The sequence below is a fragment of the Medicago sativa genome, chromosome 1, assembly GCF_051527215.1.
Source record: "Medicago sativa cultivar Bolivia chromosome 1, Bolivia_mono, whole genome shotgun sequence".
Classification (NCBI taxonomy): Eukaryota; Viridiplantae; Streptophyta; class Magnoliopsida; order Fabales; family Fabaceae; genus Medicago; species Medicago sativa.
The window spans coordinates 50994110-51016696 of record NC_140749.1 but is presented as its reverse complement, the minus strand read 5'-3'; the positions used below and the strand labels follow the sequence as shown (position 1 = coordinate 51016696).

The 22587-nt window shown below is 36.5% G+C and overlaps 2 protein-coding genes and 1 long non-coding RNA gene across 4 annotated transcripts; all 3 read left to right on the top strand.

Moving 5' to 3' along the window:
• The first annotated feature begins 1029 nt into the window (after nt 1-1029).
• Nucleotides 1030-1566, top strand: LOC146955163 (uncharacterized). Its single transcript, XM_085747901.1, has one exon. It carries the CDS (start codon nt 1030-1032, stop codon nt 1564-1566), a length of 537 nt encoding a protein of 178 aa, XP_085604027.1.
• A 2023-nt stretch (nt 1567-3589) lies between these two features.
• LOC146955162 (uncharacterized) lies at nt 3590-3991 on the top strand. Its single transcript, XM_085747894.1, has one exon. The coding sequence runs from the start codon at nt 3590-3592 to the stop codon at nt 3989-3991; it is 402 nt and encodes a 133-aa protein (XP_085604020.1).
• Nucleotides 3992-6246: 2255 nt separating this feature from the next.
• LOC146955161 (uncharacterized) lies at nt 6247-10563 on the top strand. 2 transcript variants are annotated; one of them, XR_015016425.1, is made up of 3 exons: nt 6271-6417; nt 6507-6600; nt 9278-9504. It is a non-coding gene; the product is annotated as an uncharacterized LOC146955161 (long non-coding RNA). The 2 variants fall into 2 exon arrangements; XR_015016429.1 differs by lacking the exons at nt 6507-6600; nt 9278-9504 and adding an exon at nt 10207-10563 and having other exon boundaries at nt 6247-6417.
• Nucleotides 10564-22587: the final 12024 nt, after the last annotated feature.

Sequence of the window (22587 nt, the reverse complement as noted above, 5' to 3'; positions counted from 1 at the left end):
AATACTCCACTGGTGACATATGCTGACCTAACTCATCAATCGGAATAGCAAGAAGAAAATCCTGATCATGTTTTGCTTGCAAGCATCAAAAAATTGCCTTCTATCTCGTGGTCATGTCAAACTTAACTTCCATATCTTGAACACTTTTACTAAAAAGAGTACTCGCCAAAACTTGTTGTGCTTTAGGAGGGACGGTGTCTATATGCTAGTAAAAATGTTAACATCAAAATCTGGAATCGAACCACGAAGACCATCCAAAGCATTATCAAAATCTGAGTCTATACCACATATCACACTGTCTCTCAAAATATGATCTTGTAGCACCCAAGATTGTGCCCTAGAAGCCACAAAATCGTATGAGGAAGTCTTTAATGCTGAGTACAAACCCAACCCTCTAAACCTAATAGGTAAAAAAGCCACCTGCATTGAAAGTCCCCAAACAAAGGACCTTCACCAACCACAATATCCTCAACCGCTTCACGCAGTTCTTTATCAAACAACATAGCCGCTTCCTCCACGTGAATCGGTTGGCATGTCCATAAGCCAGAGAAAAGTTTGGCAATACCGATGCATGTCCTTAAGCCTTATTAGATTTTATCTTATAATTGAGTCTTTGCTAAGTGAATATGACCTTTTAACCCAACCGAAACAGTTACAAAAATATTAAAAAGCATATTTTTATTAAATTATTAGCAATAATTACAAAGGGAGAAATCCCATGACTAAGACTCAATGGCGTAGATTCTAACGCCAAAAAAGGCTGATGTTTTGAAGGACATTACTAATACTGAGAAAGGAAAGAAAAGGCAAGTGGCTGCTTTTGAAATGATTTGAAAACCTGCCACTGAAAGGATTTTTCCTCCTCTTTCTGTAGTAAAAGAAATTTTTACAAAAGAGGATGACGAAATGACGTCAAAGTTTAATAGTTCTGAAGCCGATTTCGATGTCATTTGCGTTGTATAAATTCTCCCAATCGAATATGATGTAACATCCGAAATTACTGAAGACGAGGGAGACTTCACTGAAGAAATGGTTGTTCACAAACCGTTACACTATTATGTTATGGATAATGGCTGTGTCGAAGGTGAACAGGCGATGTTTGAGAAACCTGATCATCACATGAAAAGTCATCTTATGCCTTTGTTTATCCAAGCTAAAATAAATGACATTGGTATTAACAAAGTGCTCATTGATGGTGGTGCTGCTTTGAATCTGTTGCCACAGTTTCTCTTAAAAAAGAGTCTGTCAGAGTCTGACCTGAAGCCACACAATGTCATACTTTCCAACTATGAAGGAAAGTCCGGAAGTTCCTTTGGAGCTGTAGAAGTCGACTTGGTGGTAGGGACTGTGAAAAGATCAACACTTTTCCTGGTTGTTGCTTCTAAAGCCAACTACAATTTACTGCTTGGAAGAGAATGGATACATGGTGTTAGTGATGTCCCTTCAACTATGCATCAAAGGCTCAGTCTTTGGAAAGAAGATGGTGTGCTGGAGAACATAAAAGCTGACCAGAGTTACTTTCTTGCAGAGGTCGACACTATTTGCAAAAAGACTTTTGACAAATAGTTGGCGAAAATTGCGCCATGTGTTTGGTCCATGAAACTTCACCCTGAAGATGGTTTCACTTGGAAAAAAGAAGTCACTAATGAAGGAGGCGTACTCAGAACCAGGGCCTCTGCTTACTCAAAAGCTTCAATCTGGGGACGCACTAGAATTCCACCAACTGGGTGGGAGGACAATGATAATTGATCATGTATGAGCCTAATGTTTGGCACAAAATTACGACTTATGTAGCCGACATCAAAGAAAAATCAGCTTTGGAAGCGAAGATCGAATAAGAGGAATACATCAAAAAAGTTAATGATGATTTTCAATATAGTTCGATGGAAAACCAAAGGTTAGATTGCATCTATGATGATGAACTTTTAGGTTTCGAGAAAGATCCAATGGGGCCAGCAAAGAAAATGCGGGCACAAGACCCTTTGGAAGAGGTTGATCTAGGTGACGATACGGTCAAAAGACCCACATACGTTAGCACCAAGATTGACAAAGAATTTAAGGCTCAAATTTTCGAGCTCTTAAAGAAGTACAAAGATTGTTTCGCTTGAGATTATCATGAGATACCAGATCTGAGTCCAGACGTTGTAGAACTCAAGTTACCTATCAAGCCTGACAAAAAGCCGGTGAAACAAACTCTAAGAAGATTTGCGCCACAAATCCAGTCGAAGATCAAGGAAGAAATCGAAAGGATATTGAAATGCGGCTTCATCAGAACTGCAAGGTACGTAGATTGGTTAGCTAATATAGTTCCCTTTGTTAAGAAAAATTGGACTCTTAGAGTATGTATTGATTTTAGAGACTTCAACCAAGCTACACCTAAGGATGAGTATCCTATGCCAGTAGCAGAAATGCTTGTCGATTCGGCAACATGTTTTGAATGTTTAAGTATGCTAGATGGCTATTCTGGCTATAATCTAATTTATATTGCTGAGGAAGACGTATGAAAAACTGCTTTTAGATGTCCAGGGGCTTTAGGTTGTTATGAATTGATAATGATGCCTTTTGGATTGAAAAATGCTGGTGCGTGTTATCAAAGAGCAATGAATTTTATGTTTCACGACTTCATAAGAAAGTTCATGCAGGTTTACATAGACGACATTGTTGTCAAATCTTCTGCTAAAAGGATCATTTAGATCACCTTCAGCGCTCATTCGAAAGGATGAGAAAATATGGATTGGAAATGAATCCATTGAAATGTGCCTTTGGTATTCGTGCAGGTGATTTCTTAGGTTTCGTTGTGCACAAAAAAGGCATTGAAATAAATCAAAACAAAACGAAATCGATTTTGGAGACAAAGTCGCCTTCGACAAAGAAAGAACTCCAATCTTTGTTGGGGAAAATCAAAGGAGATTCCGAATTGGTTGTCAAGTAGTTGACAAAAGAATACAAATGTGTTAAAGAAAATTTAATCATTTATTTTGTTACTGCTAAGGCGTTGTTAAAACGTTTTGATTTGGCAAACATTCAACATGTGCCACAAATTGAGAACCAAGAAGCAAAGGACTTAGCTCAAATTGCTTCAGGTTATAGAATCTCTGAAATAAAATTTGAGGAGCTCATTAAAATAAGAGAAAGACTGGCCTCAAAGGACTCTGCTCCAGATAAATTACGAAAGCCAAAACTTGGGGGGGGGGGGGCAATGGAGTCAAATCAAAATGGTGATAATTATGATGATGAAATTTATGCCGAAATTTTTGCCATTAACAATTTGTCAGATAACGATTGGCGTAAACCAATTGTGGAATACTTGCAAATTCCTACAGAGAGTAGTAGTCGAAAAACTAGGTATAGGGCCTTAAGTTATGTGATTATTGGAAATGAATTATTTAAAAAGACTCTAGAAGGAGTTTTACCTAAGTGTCTTAATGAAACTGAGCCATAATTAGCAGTGTCCAACACTCATAGTGGAGCATGTGGCTCTCATCAAGCACGCCACAAAATGAAATGGCTTTTGTTTTGACAAGGTGTGTATTGCCCTTCCCTGTTAAAAGACTGAATAGATTTTGCAAAAGGATGCCAAGAATGCCAAATGCATGGAGGAATTCAACATGTCCCTGCTAGCGAATTGCATTCGATTGTAAAACCTTGGCCATTCAGAGGATGGGCTTTCAACGTAATTGGTGAGATAAAACCTGGTTCGTCAAAACAACATAGACACATTTTGGTTGGAATAGACTATTTCACCAAATGGGTAGAAGTCATCCCGTTACGAGAGGTTAATCAAGATGCAGTGATTAGTTTCATCCAAAATCATATTATATATAGATTTGGAATTCCAGAAACTATTACTACTGATCAAGGATCGGTTTTTAAGGCCAAAAGATTGTGCAGTTTACTGATCAAACAGGATTCAAACTGCTACCATCGAGACCATATTATGCTCAAGCAAATGGTCAAGTTGAAGCTTCCAACAAAGGAATTATTACCTTAATGAAGAAAATGGTAAAGGAAAATCCAAAGAGTTGGCATAAGATTCTCGATCAAGCCTTACGGGCATATCAAAGTCCACATAGGGAATCTACCGACACCACTCCTTTTAGGTTTACATTCGGACATGATGTTGTATTGCCCGCGGAAATCTGTCTTCAATCGATGAGAATCCAAAGACAATGCGAAATCCCCATTATTGGGATATGATTCTAGACGAATTGGTTGATTTAGATGAAGAAAGGTTAAGAGCCTTGGATGCTCTTATAAGGCAAAAGGAGAGGATAGCGACGTCTTACAACAAAAGAGTTAAACCTAAAACTTTCGCAGTAAATGATTTGGTCTGGAATATGATTCTACCTATGGATAGGAGAGATCAAATTCTCGGCAAATGGTCACCTAGTTGGGAAGAACCATGGAAAGTCTTGGAAGTGTTTTCAAATAATGCGTACGAGGTTGAAGAACTAGCTAACGACAATCGAATTATGCGCATAAATGGAAAATATTTGAAAAAATAAAAGTCATTACTACAAGAAATCAAAATAACGCAAGATTGATTCGAAAACATAAAAGATGGCATTAATAATTTAAAGCCACTAATGGGCAAAGTACAAAAGTGTCGAATGTCAAAGCATTAAAACATGAGTCCCATTATATAACATTCGACAAACTACTATAAAAGTGAAAGCCCCAAAAAGATTAATTGAAGCCAAAGAAAATTGGGCTGACGCTAAATGTTCTTCGAAAACAATGAAGTACACTATCAAAACGGAAAAGAATACAAACTTCAGTCTGGGAATACTCATGGTCATCCCCAGGAGCAATCGAGTTGTAACCTGCCAGCCCTCCATCTCCTTTACAGGTATCCTTTGACAAGCAAAGAGTCATTTTTGAGGTGTATTAGTGATATTTGTACTTACAGGTCAGTCTATTTAAAAACTTTTTTTACAAAAAAATTAAAAGTTTATACTGATATAAAGTTTTTATATTTTAAGAAAATAAATTTTGTTAATCCCTAATATTAGAGAAAACAATAGTGTCAATAGAGAAGAAAAAGTAGGTAGATAAATAACACAACAAGGTAGTTGAAACAAGATGCAAAACTCGATCTATATGGTACAAGGATATGAAAGAAAATTGCTCCAGTTTTGCTACAACTTCAAGATAATATTCCTACAATTGACCCATTTGGGGTTGGCCTAGTGGTTGACTTGGGATCTTGGTGTCTGCTTCCTCTTAAGGTATCAGGTTCGATTACCTTTGGTGCCAATTTCAGTGGGAAACTCCTTAAAAGAACCAACTAACAATCTCTACTAGCACCCTAGAAAATCAATGTGAGTCAATGTTCAAAGTGATTCTAGGAAAAAGTGTTTAATCTTGAATAATTTATGGACAAAGAGTTTATGAGACCTAGAGAGAATAGATGCAAATGATTCAATATTTTTAGAGTTATGAGGAGAAGAGTTTATATAGTAAAGGAGGGGAAGGAAAATTTCGAACCAAAAACAACAACATGAATCGATTAACTAAATAAGTGAATCGATTAAAACCACTAAATGACAAAACTGAGAAAGGAAGAATGTTGATACGTATCAAATGATTTTTGAGTCAGTTCAAAATGCCCGGGATGAAGGTTGATACGATTTAAAATAGATTGAATCAATTCAGGATAAGCCAGAAACATATAGTGATACGACTCATGTATTTTTTGAGACGATTCAAAGTAAATCGATTCACAAATATCATGAATCAATTCACACTAAGTTTTGTGATACGATTCAAACATGTATGAATCGATTCTTGCAGAAGAAATATAGTTTTTGACAGATGATATTTGATGAAAAAGAATTTTCTTGAGACACACGTAAGCTTGGGTGCTTTAACACATTCTAAAATACAACTATCAACTAATCAAACAAGCTAAATTAAAAACACAAAATTGATAAACACTATAGCCAACATCATCAAAATAACTAGCTAGAGGCTTCAATTTTGTCAAAAACAAATTATCCTATGGTACTTTTAATGTATAAATAAACGTGTTGTCATCTAATTGATGCATAAATTTTAAACCTAATGTTTTTATCGTACATCAATAATATTTCTCTTTTCATATTTTTCCATTGTCTATCAAGAAAATCTCGAATAAAAAGAAAATATAATGAATTTTTTGGAATTTAATAAGGCTAAGTGATCAATTAAGTGAGCTAAAGAGTAAACAACTATGATTTATTATTGGTTTATTGCAGCACCTAAAAGGTAAAAACTATTTACAAGAAATTAACAAAGCGAATATTTTACTTATAAAGTGTTGAAATAAGTTTCATATTATTACATGAAAAAGAGGAAAAATATGGCTCAAATTTCCAAGTCTTTTTATGCTTTAATTATATTTCTTTCTCTAATTCTTGTTAGTAACCGGCATTAAAAGTAAGTAGTTTTGCATTTTGTTCTTTATGTTATACATAACATTTCATTACCTTTTGATGAAATTGATTTATTGTTATTTTACTTTGCAGTTCTAAAGTGCACCGTCGATGGTGATTATCCAAACAACTTTAAGTGTCCCCCTAATACATTTGTGAGGTGTATTAGTGATATTTGTACTTGCAGGTTAGTCTATTTGAATACTTTTTTTACAAAAATAAAAATAAAAATAAAAGTTTATACTGATCTAAAGTTTTTAATTTTTAAGAAAATAAATTATGTTAATCCCTAATATATTTTTTTTAAGCAAAAAAGACAAATACATTAAAATAAAAAAAGATATAGAGACTGGGGGGACATAAACCAAACCCAGGTAAAACCCAAAACAGGGATACATCGTTATAAATCAGACCAAGAAAACAGTCCTAAAATATCCTAACAAAAATTCACTAATCATGAGCATAACCCAGCGAACCCGCGCACGGGGACGAAACCAGATTACAAAAAATATGAAAAGTGAACATTCGTCAAAAACAAATAGGATTTAATTTTAGAGAATGGATTGACTGCCAACACAGTAACAAACCGAAGTGCCAACAACTCCCTGCACAAGCAGCAAGCATAAAGCTCTTTCGAGCTCGACGAACCAGAGTGTAAGCGGACAAGTTGTCTTGAAGCCTGCAGATCTCAACAGATCTGGAATCATCAGAGAGTCAAGCAAACATGCCACCAAACACAACAAGTTACAATCCGACGCGTTAGAACTCAGATCGTGGGATGAGTCCAATACGTTAGTAACCAAACAGACCCTTTCGGGTTTAACGGAACCGGACCCTTTCGGGTTTTTGAAACGAACTCACTTCATCGCAAAAAGGCCAACAGTCTAATCCACCCAATCCCTGCTCAAACAAAACAACAAAAACAACCGTCGGAGACCCACAAAAACAAACGCCCGCCGGCGGCAAACAAGCGGCAACCAACGAAACGAAACACAATCGGCGAGAAAGAACACAACCACCGAGAAGAGTCTGCCACCAAACCTCGACAACCACAAGTTGCAAACAGCCCAAGACCATTGCATGAACCACCTCAGTCAGCCACCATGAGCCTTGCGACGACCGGACAAGATCCCGCCAAAGGAGGCTTAATCAAGCTCGCTGGAGAGAGAAATGACAACAACCGAAAGGAAAACTGCAAAAGGAAGTCAAAAGATCTGGATAAACAGACCAAAACCGACGACAAAAGCGACGACCCTACCACCCAAAGCCGCCACCACGAACAAGAACAAACAACCAAACTGCGGAGGTACAAGATTTGACTGAAAAACCACCAAAACTTGAATACGACGGAAAGCAGCTGAACTGGAAAGAAGTGACGGCAAGGATGAAGGGCCACCGATGGTGTGGAGAAAGATCTCATCACACCACCAACCAAGGAAGCTACATCTTGGAGAAAGGGTTTGGATTTGTGGAGAAGAAGGTTAAAGTCGGATGGGTTCTTGTTTGCCTAGAGAGAAGGGGGAGAACGAATTATTAGAGAGAGAAGTCCTATCTATTGGATGAGTAGTGAGATTGAAGAATCACAATGAAGAATAATTCAAAATGATTTTGTCGATTAATCCCTAATATTAGAGAAAGCAATAGTGTCAATTAAGAAGAAAAGGTAGGTAGATAAATAACACAACAAGGTAGTTGAAACAAGATGTAGAACTCGATCTTTATGGTACAAGGATATGAAAGAAAATTGCTCCATTTTTGCTACAACTTCAAGATAATATTTCTACAATTGACCCATTTGGGGTTGACCTAGTGGTTGACTTGGGATCTTGGAGTGTGCTTCCTCTTAAGGTATCAGGTTCGATTACCTTTGGTGCCAATTTCAGTGGGCAACTCCATACGGAGTTTTGCTCTGGCTTTAAACGGGGCCATCCCAAGTAGGCAATGGAATTCATCTCCTCGAATTAGTTAGTCCTTGGATCGGATACCGAGTTTTAAAAAATCATTCCTACAATTGATGTAACATTTTAAGTATAAATTTTCAATTTTATAACCATTCCATCTCCTCTCTTAAAACATCAACACTTCCATTGATTAGTTTCATTATTTTGTTGCAATCTTCGTCATTAGAAGTCTTATTTGCGTGAAATCAACGCAAAAATTATGTGTAATACAAAGATATTATTATTATTATTATTATTATTATTATTATTATTAGGGTTAATACGTTTTTACCCCCTGTAATATGGGCGAGTTCTGGTTTTCCCCCCTGTAAAAAAGATTCTTTCGATTCCAACCCTGAAATATGAAGATTCTTTCGAAAACACCCCTGATCCCATCTGACACACTCCAGGTGCTGACGTGGCGCGCCACGTCATCTTTTTATGATGATGTGGCACGCTGACTGTATAATTATTTTTATTTTTATTTTTTTTATAGGGACATGTGGCATTTATGATGGGATCAGAGGTGTTTTCGAAAGAATCTTCTTATTTCAAGGTTGGAATCGAAAGAATCTCTTTTACAGGGGGAAAAACAGAACTCGCCCATATTACAGGGGGGTAAAAATGTATTAACCCTTATTATTATTATTATAAATCAATAAAGTTGAGTCAGAACTCATGTGTAGCCATTAGTTATGACAACGTTAATGACTTTATGATGAACATGAATGAATAGATATATTACTTTAATTGACAATATGTTTTTGACTCCTTAATCACAATAGATGTTGTGTATATGTGTTAAACTATTGTGAATCATTTAAATTTGCAATATTTTTATTTAGTTAGCATGTTTAAATATATAACTACCTTTAAATTGTTTATCGAATGCTAATATAACAATATTTTTGTTGTTTATGTTAGGAGTTTGCTACATCAGGAACCTTAAACAACGTTCAGAGGAAGCCAGTGTGTTGGTGACTATCAAAAATGTTTATCCACTTTAATTTGTATTTATAATGTTCTATTTTGTAGTCACTGTTCCTTGAAAATTCGCGCTTTCATAGATGTTGTCTAGTTGAAAAAAATAACAAGTTTATGCATTGAAATACAAAGAATGGAAATAAGTTTTATCCAAATTATTTTTTTGATGGAATAAGTGTCTTGATTTATTTATTTTTTTTAGAATTATTTTAAATATTATACTTCTTACAAAATGTTAACAAAAACTATTGATTTCCTCATCTTGAATTTAGGTTTGGGTGTCACGTAACCATTAATATAAAAAATATTATATGTTAGTTATAAACGTATATTGTAAATCTATGTCAAAATTATCCGCACACTTTAATTTTTATTTTTTTTACCTTTCCATTTCTTTGACCTTGAAAATGTGTTATTATATAAGGTATTAAAAACGAAAATGCCGACATATTTTTTTGACAATGTCATTACATAATTATAAGTATCTACTTTGATAACTAATGTCAATATATGACTCTAAAGATTAATTATACATTCTACTTTTAAATTTAACATACGATTATTGAATGATATAAGTAATATTATTTACAAGTCTTAAAGGTTATCCTTAGATACAAAAAGAGGTAGCGAAAATCTCCTTAAATGTAACAAGCCCTAGAGATTATTGATGTGTAATTTAGGCAAGTGCATCAAATCATACCAAATAATAAATTAGTAATGTTATGTTTTTGACTGTTGTGTAGTTTCATCTTGTTAGAGCAATATGTTCTAGCAAGATGTTGTACCAGATGTCCTAAACATGTGTTAGCCTGTAATTTTGACAGACTCATTTAATATGGTCAACATTTGGTTGACCTTTAACTTTGCAGGAATCGAAGGCTTTCTCATTTCAAATTGAGGATTTCGACAGGATGGCAAGCCTAGAATAACATTCAAGGCGGGAAAACACGATTTTAAGCTCAAGAGCGGTTCCATTAGTGGAAACATGGGGACAAGCGGTTGTCCAAGATGGAGAAAGGGCTGATCATGAGAGTAGTGCTTCACCAGTTAGTTTCTTTTAGTATAAATAAGAGTTTCAAAGTCGGAAAATGGGTCGCAAATCATTTATATAAATTCTACAAAACTCAAACTACCGGCGTCAAGGGAAACAAGTTATACAGAATGTATGTAAACTGATTTGTAGACCACTTTACTTTTAATGCAATGAATTTTACATTTTCCTTTAAGTTTATGTGTTCAAACTTTTACTCTTTTCTTTGATTTTGTCTTGCTTTTACTTGCAATCTCAAACCTGTCGAGAGACAATGTCTTTTTATTTCAAAACCCATCCTGCTCTATAAGTAACCTAAGTGCATTTCGTGGCCTTTTTCAAACCATTTTTGATCAAAACTTTTGCACAACATGTCCTGAGATTTCTAGTTCGGTCTCGCTTGTAATAATCAGATCTAGCCTGTAGTTTGCCGAAAACATCGGTAAACAACATGTAGTACGATATCCTTCATAAGGTGTTGTATCGTATTTCGCATTCTTTGGAGTGATGTTTATTCTTGTGTGATCTAAAAATATTTAATTTAAGATTTGGTTTATGTTACTTGTGCTCCAAGAAGTGTGTGGTTCTAGAAGCTTTTCTGTGTCGGTTTATATATTTGAAGTTATTTCCAAAAAAGATTTGAGAAATATATATTTTACTTCTCAAAAGATTGTTGTTGAAAATATAATTATGAACAAATCAATTTGTTTAGCCCATTGACGAAAAATCCCATGTTTGAACAATGGCTATATAAGGAGACTCAGAACTAACTTCTACTCACGAAATCAAGTATTGAAGAATTGAATCATTAGGGTTTCGTTGTGTTTGAGTCATTGTGTTTTGTATAAGAACAATTGAGAGAAAAAGAATTTACTACAAAAGCTTTGTTGCAAGTCAAAGTCTGAAGACATCAGAAGCTGACTGGCAGAGTCTGAAGCCGTCGGAGTCTGAAGCCACCAGAGTGTGAAGACCTTCAGAGTCTGAAGTGAAGAAGCTAAAGTCAGTTTATTTGGTTATTGGAAGACACAAATTTGCAGAAGGAATAGAAGACTGGAGCAACAACCATTTCAGAGGAATTATAAGGAATTAGATCATATCCATTGAAGGAGATTAGAGAAAGGACAATGAAATTCCGGCAGGCTAGCTTTCATATGTTTTATACGATGTTTCAACATCAGATACGAATAGAATGTCGAGTAAGATGTTTTAACATCGAGCTAGCAGAAACCAGACAGATCAAGGCAAATATAACAGATGTTGAATTTTTAGCGCGTTAGTTAGAAGCTGTTCTATGTGATGTTTCAATTCCGGATGCATAGAAAGCAGATGTTCCGTTAAATGTTCCAACATCGTGCTAGCAGTAAACATAAACGAAACAGCAAAATAAAAGACAAGAAAGTAAAAGGCACAGAGAGTTTGTTAGCCCGGTTCGACACAACTCACCTACATGTGCGGGCTACCAAGCCAGGAAGGAAATCCACTAGTGTAGTCCTTATTCTATAGCTCTCAGCAAACTCGTTTACACTAAAGACCTAGGACCTACCTGTATTGATTTCAACCTAGGAACTCCTAGATCTGAGATCTCATCTCACTATCCTATGGTCAGTCACAACCCCTGTGACCTATCAGGCCTAAACACAAACTCAAACGGTGAAGTTACCTTCAAACACAACTACCTAACACCGTGCTTCACAGTTTGGGTGTAGTACACAATCTACCTAGCTCCTTGCTTAAAAGCTTCGGAGTAGGTCATGAGTTTACAACTCAATAAACAGTCCTAGTCCTAGACTTGCATCACAAACGATACAAGAGAAGAACACACATGGAAGATGACTCAAAACCCTAAGAATCTATTCTTTTATCAATCGATGGTTTTGATCCATTACAACTCAACTAAAGGTCCAACTCAATGCATGGTATTGGCTTGAGACCTGAGAGTGTGCTCCTCCTCAAGGTCTCAGGTTCGATTCTCTTTGGTGCCAATTTGAGGGGGTTAGTTTAGCTTCTTCAAAATTCAATACTCTTGAATTGGTGAGTAAAACTAGGGTACAAGTCTTCCTTATATAGTCATTCAAAGCATGGGCATTTTCGTCATAGGCTAAACATATATTTGTATCAAATATTCTCTTCATAAATATATTGAAACAAATATTCTTCAAAAAATATATTTTACAAAATCTCTTTTGAAAATATATTTTACAAATATGGTAACTCCTAAAAAGGAGGAACATTTTTAGGAACCGCCAAACACACCACCAAGGAATCCTAAAATATTGTTTATATTTTAGAAACAAATCTTCCAGCTGATTCCGGGCAAAAATGCGTTGCTTGGTGAATGAGAAATAGGACGTGGTTTCCTTAATAAGATAAAGATTGCGTAAACCAAGCCACATAAACAGGGCACACTGAACCATGCCAAGATGTTGGAACATCGTATCCAACATCATACATGAGTATTTGTTTTTGCAACAAATGAAGCCAATACTCAAATACCCAACAGACAATAGTACAGTTGTACAACCACTTATCCATTAATCCATTATTGTCTGCGCATAGTACAAGCTATAACTATGTCTCTGCTGGTCAATTCTCCATACAAGGAATGGTTTTCAAATTATGAATGAACATCATCCCCCTTACCTCAATTGAGCACAAACTTTAACTTAGGCTTCATTTTTTCTTCACCCCCTTGAATCTCTACCATTTTCTTCTTCTCCCAAGCTTATTCTCTCTAACCCTTGTTCATGCTCTTTCTCTCTACCTCTCTCTACCTCTCTCAAACGTTTGTGAAAAATGAGTGTAAAACCCTAATTTCTCTTAAGACTAGAGTTTATATAGGCTCTACATAAATGGGCTCAACCCTCAATTGTCTTAATGGGCTTAAAGTTCTCATTAACTAATTCTCATAGTTTCTAGTCACTTATGGATAAAAATGACGAATAGTTACTGGCTCTTAATTAATTACTCTAATCGACCAGTAACTTGGTAAAAACATCTATTGTTACCCCAACTACTAAAAATAACTCTCGTAACAAAAAGACTATTTTACCCTTGTTAACCAAACGACCAAAATACCCATGAGTCCAAAATGACTAAAATGCCCTTCATAAGCCAAACTCTACCAATCCCGGGTAAAATACACACAGAGACAATTAATCACAAACAAGCACATATAAACACACATAATAAACAAATAAAATAAATCTAGCGAAAAATTGGGTTGTTACAATCAACATGGCTTAACCATCATGAACAGAAGCTCAATACAAGAATCAAAGCCATCATAGGCTAATAAGAGAGATGAAGAAGAAAGCCATGGACATAAACTATTGCCACAACATGACAGAAAAACTCAATGAGCGTCAAACGGAATGGAACCTCCAACAATGAAGCTTAAAAAAAAATCCAATAAATTGTTTGTAATCTGCATAATGATATACAAACTAGCAGAGAAACATAAAGCTTCAGCAACGATCCAGGGGAAAATGCCATGCTTCCGATATCAAACCAAGGCTTCAAAAACAGATCTGAAACCATGAAGCAAAAACAGCAACTAAAGCATGGTCACGAAACAGCAGCAACAAAACAATGGAAAACTAAGAACAATTTCCAACATAAAATTTTCATCATCAACAAAATGCAGTAGAGATGTAAAAATATGTGGAAAATTAGAAGTAAGAAGGAACCAATCTCCAATAATCCATATTCAAGGAATCAAAAGGCACCAATCAAGATCACAAGCTGACAAGTAGTAGGCATTGTTGCAGACATGTCCCATGAGTGTAAATGTAAGAGTGAAATATGCAAGCATACTTATCCAAAAGCTATATCATCCATGCAACTTTAAAACTTCCCACCGTTGGAAAATAAGCATATCCAATGAGATGCTTCACCACAAAACCAGCATGGTTGATTCCAAAAGGAACACAACAAGAACCAATACTCCCAATATATGGCTTTGAAGGTAAAACAAACTCATAAAAGATAGTGCAATTCCAGCAACTTCAGGAACTTGCATTCAATATGTTGTATTGGACCAAGAATACTAAGAAAAATAACATGTAAATGTCCAAAAACAAAATCAATCCAACACTTCCAAAACCGGGAGCTGAAAAGCACGTGACCATTGGCAATAATCACAATTGTCAAACAAAAATTATGGATGTAGCTCAAGATTAGAACCAACTACAACAAACTTCCAATTCAGGAACAAAAGCCACATAACCAAATCGATACACCAATGCACCAAAAATCAATCAAGTAGAAAAAAGAAATAGAAGGCTTGCGTCATGTAACATACTAGAATATACAAAAATGGATGAAACACTCACAAATGCAATTGCACTAACAACTGTCGTCATCGAATTGAACACAACACCGTACTGTTTATAGTGAAAACCTCCAACAAACACCTTATGAGAGAGAAAGTAACCTGCCTCAGTTCAGAAATTACAAAATCCAATGCCTTTTCATGAGCACTGATCAAAATCATTCACCACGATATCTTCATAGACATATCTCAAAAATTGGATGAATCTAAAACCCTCATGAATGATATCAATGGGACATATAACACACAAACTCACAAACAAACTAACAAAGAACAAAGGAGAGACTTTCTATTGAACTCTATTTTTATTCATGAAAACTTGATATATCACAATGGTACAAGCATTTATAGGCAAAATACTAAGACTATTCTTAATGACTAAGCATACTTAGCTTCCAAGTAATTATACAAACATAAGACACCTAGTATCCATGTGTTGCTCTTTTATGCAACTCTTAATTGTTAAGTAAACTTAATGGACAAGTAAGTTACTAATAGCTAAGTATTAGTGTTCAATTCTAACTTTGCAACTTAAGTGGCAATCTTATCTCATAAGCCACATCATACTTCTAAAATCTTCTAGATTATGCTTGATTTAATTTTTTAACATTGCCTCCCTTAAATCAAGCTTGCATCATTCCAAGCATTTTCTTTATTTTGTAAAATGACTCGGTCTTCAACGGTTTTGTAAAAATATCTGCAATCTGCTCTTCAGTGGGGCAGTACTCGATCACCACTTCTTTCTCATCAATTAGTTCTCGGATCTTGTGAAATCGAATATCAATATGCTTGGACCGTCCATGAAAAACTGGATTTTTGCTTAATGCAATTGCTGATTTGTTATCACAATATATCTCCGTAGGAGTATTCTGCTTCTGATGCATCACTTCTAAAATTTTTCTCAGCCACACTGTTTGAGTAGCACAACTGGTTGCTGCTATATATTCTGCTTCAGCTGTAGAAAGTGCGACAACTGGCTGTTTCTTTGAAGACCATGATATTGCACCAGTTCCCAGATGAAACGCGTACCCTGACGTGCTTTTTCTTGTTTCTATATCTCCTGCCCAATCACTATCTGTATATCCAACAAGCTTCACATCATTATTATTACCATAAAAAATTCCTTCGGTCAGAGTACCTTTAATATAACGAAGAATCCTTTTGACTCCTTGCAAGTGACTAACACGCGGCTCCTCCATGTATCTGCTAAGTAAACCAACTCCATATACTATATCTGGCCTTGTTGCAGTCAAATATCTCAAGCTTCCAATCAAACTTTTATAATGAGTTGGGTCTACCCTTTTACCATCTCTTTCTCTTGTCAGCTTCAATTTTTCTTCAACGGGTGTGGAAATTGGCTTTGATTGCTCCATCTTGAATTTCTTCAAAATATCACTTGCATACTTCTTCTGAGAGATAAAGATTCCATCCTTCTGTTGAACGACCTCAATGCCGAGAAAATAGGACATTAGGCCCAAGTCTGTCATTTCAAAACATCTTATCATAGCCTCCCTGAATTCAACAATCATCTTTGAATTGTTGCCGGTGAATATCAGATCATCGACATAGAGGCACACAATAAGAACATCTCCAGGATCAATGAATTTGATGTAGAGTGTGTGCTCAAATGGACATCTCTGAAAGCCGTTTTGAATGAAATAAGAATCAATCTTTTTGTACCATGCTCTTGGCGCCTGCTTCAAGCCATACAATGCTTTCTTCAATCTATAAACTTTATCTTCCTTTCCTCTAACTACATATCCTGCAGGCTGCTCAACATACACTTCTTCTTCCAAAGTACCATTAAGAAATGCAGACTTAACATCCATTTGATGTATTTTCCAATTATTCTGAGCTGAGAGTGACATAAGCATGTGAATCGTATCTAATCTCGCAACGGGAGCAAATACTTCAAAATAATCAATACCTGGTTTTTGTTTGTAGCCTTTAGCCACCAACCTCGCTTTATAGCGATCAATTTCACCACTGGGTTTGTACTTTGTCTTATACACCCACTTCACTCCTATCGGCTTCTTGTCTGCTGGTAATTCAGTCAGCTCCCATGTTTTATTCTTCTCAATTGCATTGATTTCTTCATCCATAGCTTTTATCCAATTTTCATTACCAGCAGCTTCTTCAAAAGTAACTGGCTCACAATCTGCAAATAAGGCAAAGTTGATAATCTCTTCATCGGATGGATCATTATCGGTACCCAAGACACAATCTTGCAGTCGAGCTGGTACTCTTCGATTTCTTTGTGCTCTGTTTGATGTTTCTGGCTCATCAGGTTCGTTCGGTTCATCAGGTGTTGTATCTATATTCTCAGCCTCCTCTTCATAATCATTTGGAGTTACTATCAGCTCCTTTTGTGACTTTGATGACCAATTCCACATTCCTCCTTCATCAAACGTCACATCTCTGCTGATGATCACCTTCTTTGTTTCCGGATTGTAAAGCTTGTAGGCCTTTGAATTTGAACTGTATCCAATAAAGATACATTTCTCGCCTTTATCATCTAACTTCTTTCTAATTTGATCTGGTACATGAACATATGCAATACATCCAAAAACTCGAAGGTGTCTAATTGAGGGCCTCCTTCCACTCCATGCTTCTTCGGGAGTCTTCTCTTGAACACTTTTTGTTGGACACCTGTTCAAAATATAAACTGCAGTAGCAACTGCTTCTGCCCAAAATTCCTTTGGCATTTGTTTGGCTTTCAACATGCATCTCACCATATCCATGATTGTTCTGTTCTTTCTTTCAGCTACTCCATTTTGTTGAGGAGTGTATCTGGTGGTTAACTAATGTTGGATTCCATGTTGCTCAAAGAAATTTGTGCCGACGAGGTATTCTTGGCCTCTGTCTGTTCTGAGTGCTTTCATTGAACAACCACTTTGTTTTTCTACGAACGCTTTGAATGTCTTGAAGGCATCAATAGCTTCTGATTTCTGCTTTAGAAAATACACCCAAGCCTTTCTGCTAAAATCATCAATGAAAGTAATAAAATATTTGCATCCACCAGGTGTTGGTATTTCAACCGAGCACAAATCTGAGTGAACGATCTCCAGGAGTTTCTTTGCTCTCCAAGACTTTCCGGTTGGAAATGATTCTCTATGCTTCTTTCCAATTTGACATGTCTCGCATACACCACTTGGAATGTTCACAACAGGCAAACCAGAAACATATTCTTTTCGTGACAGATAATTCAAGCCAGAAAAATGAAAGTGACCAAATCTCATGTGCCACAACCAATCATCATTTGGAATTATTGAACTCAAGCAAGGAAATTGATCATGTTGAATTTTCAGAGGGAATAGGCGGTTAGATGACATTTTTACCTTCGTGATGAATCTTCCATTTCTATCGATCAAAGTGCAATAGCCTTTGTGAATCTGCATGTTGTAACCTTTCTCTGACAGTTGTCCCATGCTCAAGAGGTTGTGATGAAGACCAGGAGCATAGAAAACATCACTAATAAAATTTTGCGATCCATCTTTCAATTTGATAGCAATTTGGCCTTTCCCCTCAATTGGAATATTTGATTTATTTCCAAACTTCACGGTAGATTTTACCGTTTCGTTCAGAGAAGAAAATAATTCCTTTTTCCCACACATATGATTACTACATCCGGTGTCCAAATACCAAATATTTTCTTCTTCCGAAAGTGTATTGCTTGCTAAAAATAAACTTTGTTGATTTTGAGAAGACTCACCAGCATCTTGATATGAATTCTCCGCCATGTTTGCCTGATGTTTGTATCTGCAATCGGCTGCTTTGTGCCCGTACTTTCCACAATTAAAGCAACCATTATTTGTCCTCTCTTGGTTGTAATAACCTTTTCCTCTGCCACGATTGTTGGAACCAAAGTTGTTTCTGCCTCTTTCTTGATGTGATTGATTGAAATTGTTGTAGTTGTTGTTTCTCCATTGGTTGAAGTTGCCACGTCCTCTTCCTCTAAAGGTTCCTCGACCTCTACCTCTGAAATTTCCTCTTCCTCCATTGTTGAAATTATCACGTGCTCTGGCTTCACCCATCTGACTGGATTCAGCAGCGTTGTTGAGGTTCACCTGGCTTTTCAAGGCTTCCTCCTTCACTTTTTCAGTCTTCTCTAATATTCGATTGACGTGGCTTTCAATACTTCCCTGCAACTCTGCTACCGACAAGGTATCGGTATCGTGGGATTCTAATATCGTAGTCACCACATGATCAAACTTCATCGGCATGGTGCGTAGAATTTTCTCCACCACCTTGCTATCCGGAATATCTTCTCCATACACTCTCATCTTGTTGACAAGATTAATAACACGAGTAAAATATTGTTCCACTGTTTCAGAACTGGACATTTCGTACCTTTCATATTCTCTATGCAGAGACTGCAGCTTCGATTTCTGAGCTTTCTCAACTCCTTTGTGTGACAGCTTCAATATGTCCCACGCCTCTTTTGAAGTCTTCGCATTTGCTATTTTGCCGAAAATTGAGTAATCTATTCCTTGAAGAATTTGAGATAGTGCCAGCTGGTCCCTTCTACGAGCAAGTTCATCAGCTCCTTGTTGCAAACCAGACTCCACATAGCTCCAGATGTTGTGAGCTTTAAGATGTGTTGTCATCATAAATTCCCAATAATTGAAATCTAATTCAGAATTCAATTTGGGACCGGACCAAACGATATTGAAATTGTTTGCCATATCTTTTTCAAAATATGCTCACAATAACTTTGACACAATGAGAACTCTTTTGTTCCTCACACACTCGGACTATTTTTGACACTGACTTTGACAGAGTGAGAACTATTTTGTTCCTCACACACTCAAACTATTTTTGACGCCGACACTTTGCAGGACCTAACCTGCTCTGATACCAATTTGATATCAATGGGACATATAACACACAAACTCACAAACAAACTAACAAAGAACAAAGGAGAGACTTTCTATTGAACTCTATTTTTATTCATGAAAACTTGATATATCACAATGGTACAAGCATGGCCTTTTATAGGCAAAATACTAAGACTATTCTTAATGACTAAGCATACTTAGCTTCCAAGTAATTATACAAACATAAGACACCTAGTATCCATGTGTTGCTCTTTTATGCAACTCTTAATTGTTAAGTAAACTTAATGGACAAGTAAGTTACTAATAGCTAAGTATTAGTGTTCAATTCTAACTTTGCAACTTAAGTGGCAATCTTATCTCATAAGCCACATCATACTTCTAAAATCTTCTAGATTATGCTTGATTTAATTTTTTAACATTGCCTCCCTTAAATCAAGCTTGCATCATTCCAAGCATTTTCTTTATTTTGTAAAATGACTCGGTCTTCAACGGTTTTGTAAAAATATCTGCAATCTGCTCTTCAGTGGGGCAGTACTCGATCACCACTTCTTTCTCATCAATTAGTTCTCGGATCTTGTGAAATCGAATATCAATATGCTTGGACCGTCCATGAAAAACTGGATTTTTGCTTAATGCAATTGCTGATTTGTTATCACAATATATCTCCGTAGGAGTATTCTGCTTCTGATGCATCACTTCTAAAATTTTTCTCAGCCACACTGTTTGAGTAGCACAACTGGTTGCTGCTATATATTCTGCTTCAGCTGTAGAAAGTGCGACAACTGGCTGTTTCTTTGAAGACCATGATATTGCACCAGTTCCCAGATGAAACGCGTACCCTGACGTGCTTTTTCTTGTTTCTATATCTCCTGCCCAATCACTATCTGTATATCCAACAAGCTTCACATCATTATTATTACCATAAAAAATTCCTTCGGTCAGAGTACCTTTAATATAACGAAGAATCCTTTTGACTCCTTGCAAGTGACTAACACGCGGCTCCTCCATGTATCTGCTAAGTAAACCAACTCCATATACTATATCTGGCCTTGTTGCAGTCAAATATCTCAAGCTTCCAATCAAACTTTTATAATGAGTTGGGTCTACCCTTTTACCATCTCTTTCTCTTGTCAGCTTCAATTTTTCTTCAACGGGTGTGGAAATTGGCTTTGATTGCTCCATCTTGAATTTCTTCAAAATATCACTTGCATACTTCTTCTGAGAGATAAAGATTCCATCCTTCTGTTGAACGACCTCAATGCCGAGAAAATAGGACATTAGGCCCAAGTCTGTCATTTCAAAACATCTTATCATAGCCTCCCTGAATTCAACAATCATCTTTGAATTGTTGCCGGTGAATATCAGATCATCGACATAGAGGCACACAATAAGAACATCTCCAGGATCAATGAATTTGATGTAGAGTGTGTGCTCAAATGGACATCTCTGAAAGCCGTTTTGAATGAAATAAGAATCAATCTTTTTGTACCATGCTCTTGGCGCCTGCTTCAAGCCATACAATGCTTTCTTCAATCTATAAACTTTATCTTCCTTTCCTCTAACTACATATCCTGCAGGCTGCTCAACATACACTTCTTCTTCCAAAGTACCATTAAGAAATGCAGACTTAACATCCATTTGATGTATTTTCCAATTATTCTGAGCTGAGAGTGACATAAGCATGTGAATCGTATCTAATCTCGCAACGGGAGCAAATACTTCAAAATAATCAATACCTGGTTTTTGTTTGTAGCCTTTAGCCACCAACCTCGCTTTATAGCGATCAATTTCACCACTGGGTTTGTACTTTGTCTTATACACCCACTTCACTCCTATCGGCTTCTTGTCTGCTGGTAATTCAGTCAGCTCCCATGTTTTATTCTTCTCAATTGCATTGATTTCTTCATCCATAGCTTTTATCCAATTTTCATTACCAGCAGCTTCTTCAAAAGTAACTGGCTCACAATCTGCAAATAAGGCAAAGTTGATAATCTCTTCATCGGATGGATCATTATCGGTACCCAAGACACAATCTTGCAGTCGAGCTGGTACTCTTCGATTTCTTTGTGCTCTGTTTGATGTTTCTGGCTCATCAGGTTCGTCCGGTTCATCAGGTGTTGTATCTATATTCTCAGCCTCCTCTTCATAATCATTTGGAGTTACTATCAGCTCCTTTTGTGACTTTGATGACCAATTCCACATTCCTCCTTCATCAAACGTCACATCTCTGCTGATGATCACCTTCTTTGTTTCCGGATTGTAAAGCTTGTAGGTCTTTGAATTTGAACTGTATCCAATAAAGATACATTTCTCGCCTTTATCATCTAACTTCTTTCTAATTTGATCTGGTACATGAACATATGCAATACATCCAAAAACTCGAAGGTGTCTAATTGAGGGCCTCCTTCCACTCCATGCTTCTTCGGGAGTCTTCTCTTGAACACTTTTTGTTGGACACCTGTTCAAAATATAAACTGCAGTAGCAACTGCTTCTGCCCAAAATTCCTTTGGCATTTGTTTGGCTTTCAACATGCATCTCACCATATCCATGATTGTTCTGTTCTTTCTTTCAGCTACTCCATTTTGTTGAGGAGTGTATCTGGTGGTTAACTAATGTTGGATTCCATGTTGCTCAAAGAAATTTGTGCCGACGAGGTATTCTTGGCCTCTGTCTGTTCTGAGTGCTTTCATTGAACAACCACTTTGTTTTTCTACGAACGCTTTGAATGTCTTGAAGGCATCAATAGCTTCTGATTTCTGCTTTAGAAAATACACCCAAGCCTTTCTGCTAAAATCATCAATGAAAGTAATAAAATATTTGCATCCACCAGGTGTTGGTATTTCAACCGAGCACAAATCTGAGTGAACGATCTCCAGGAGTTTCTTTGCTCTCCAAGACTTTCCGGTTGGAAATGATTCTCTATGCTTCTTTCCAATTTGACATGTCTCGCATACACCACTTGGAATGTTCACAACAGGCAAACCAGAAACATATTCTTTTCGTGACAGATAATTCAAGCCAGAAAAATGAAAGTGACCAAATCTCATGTGC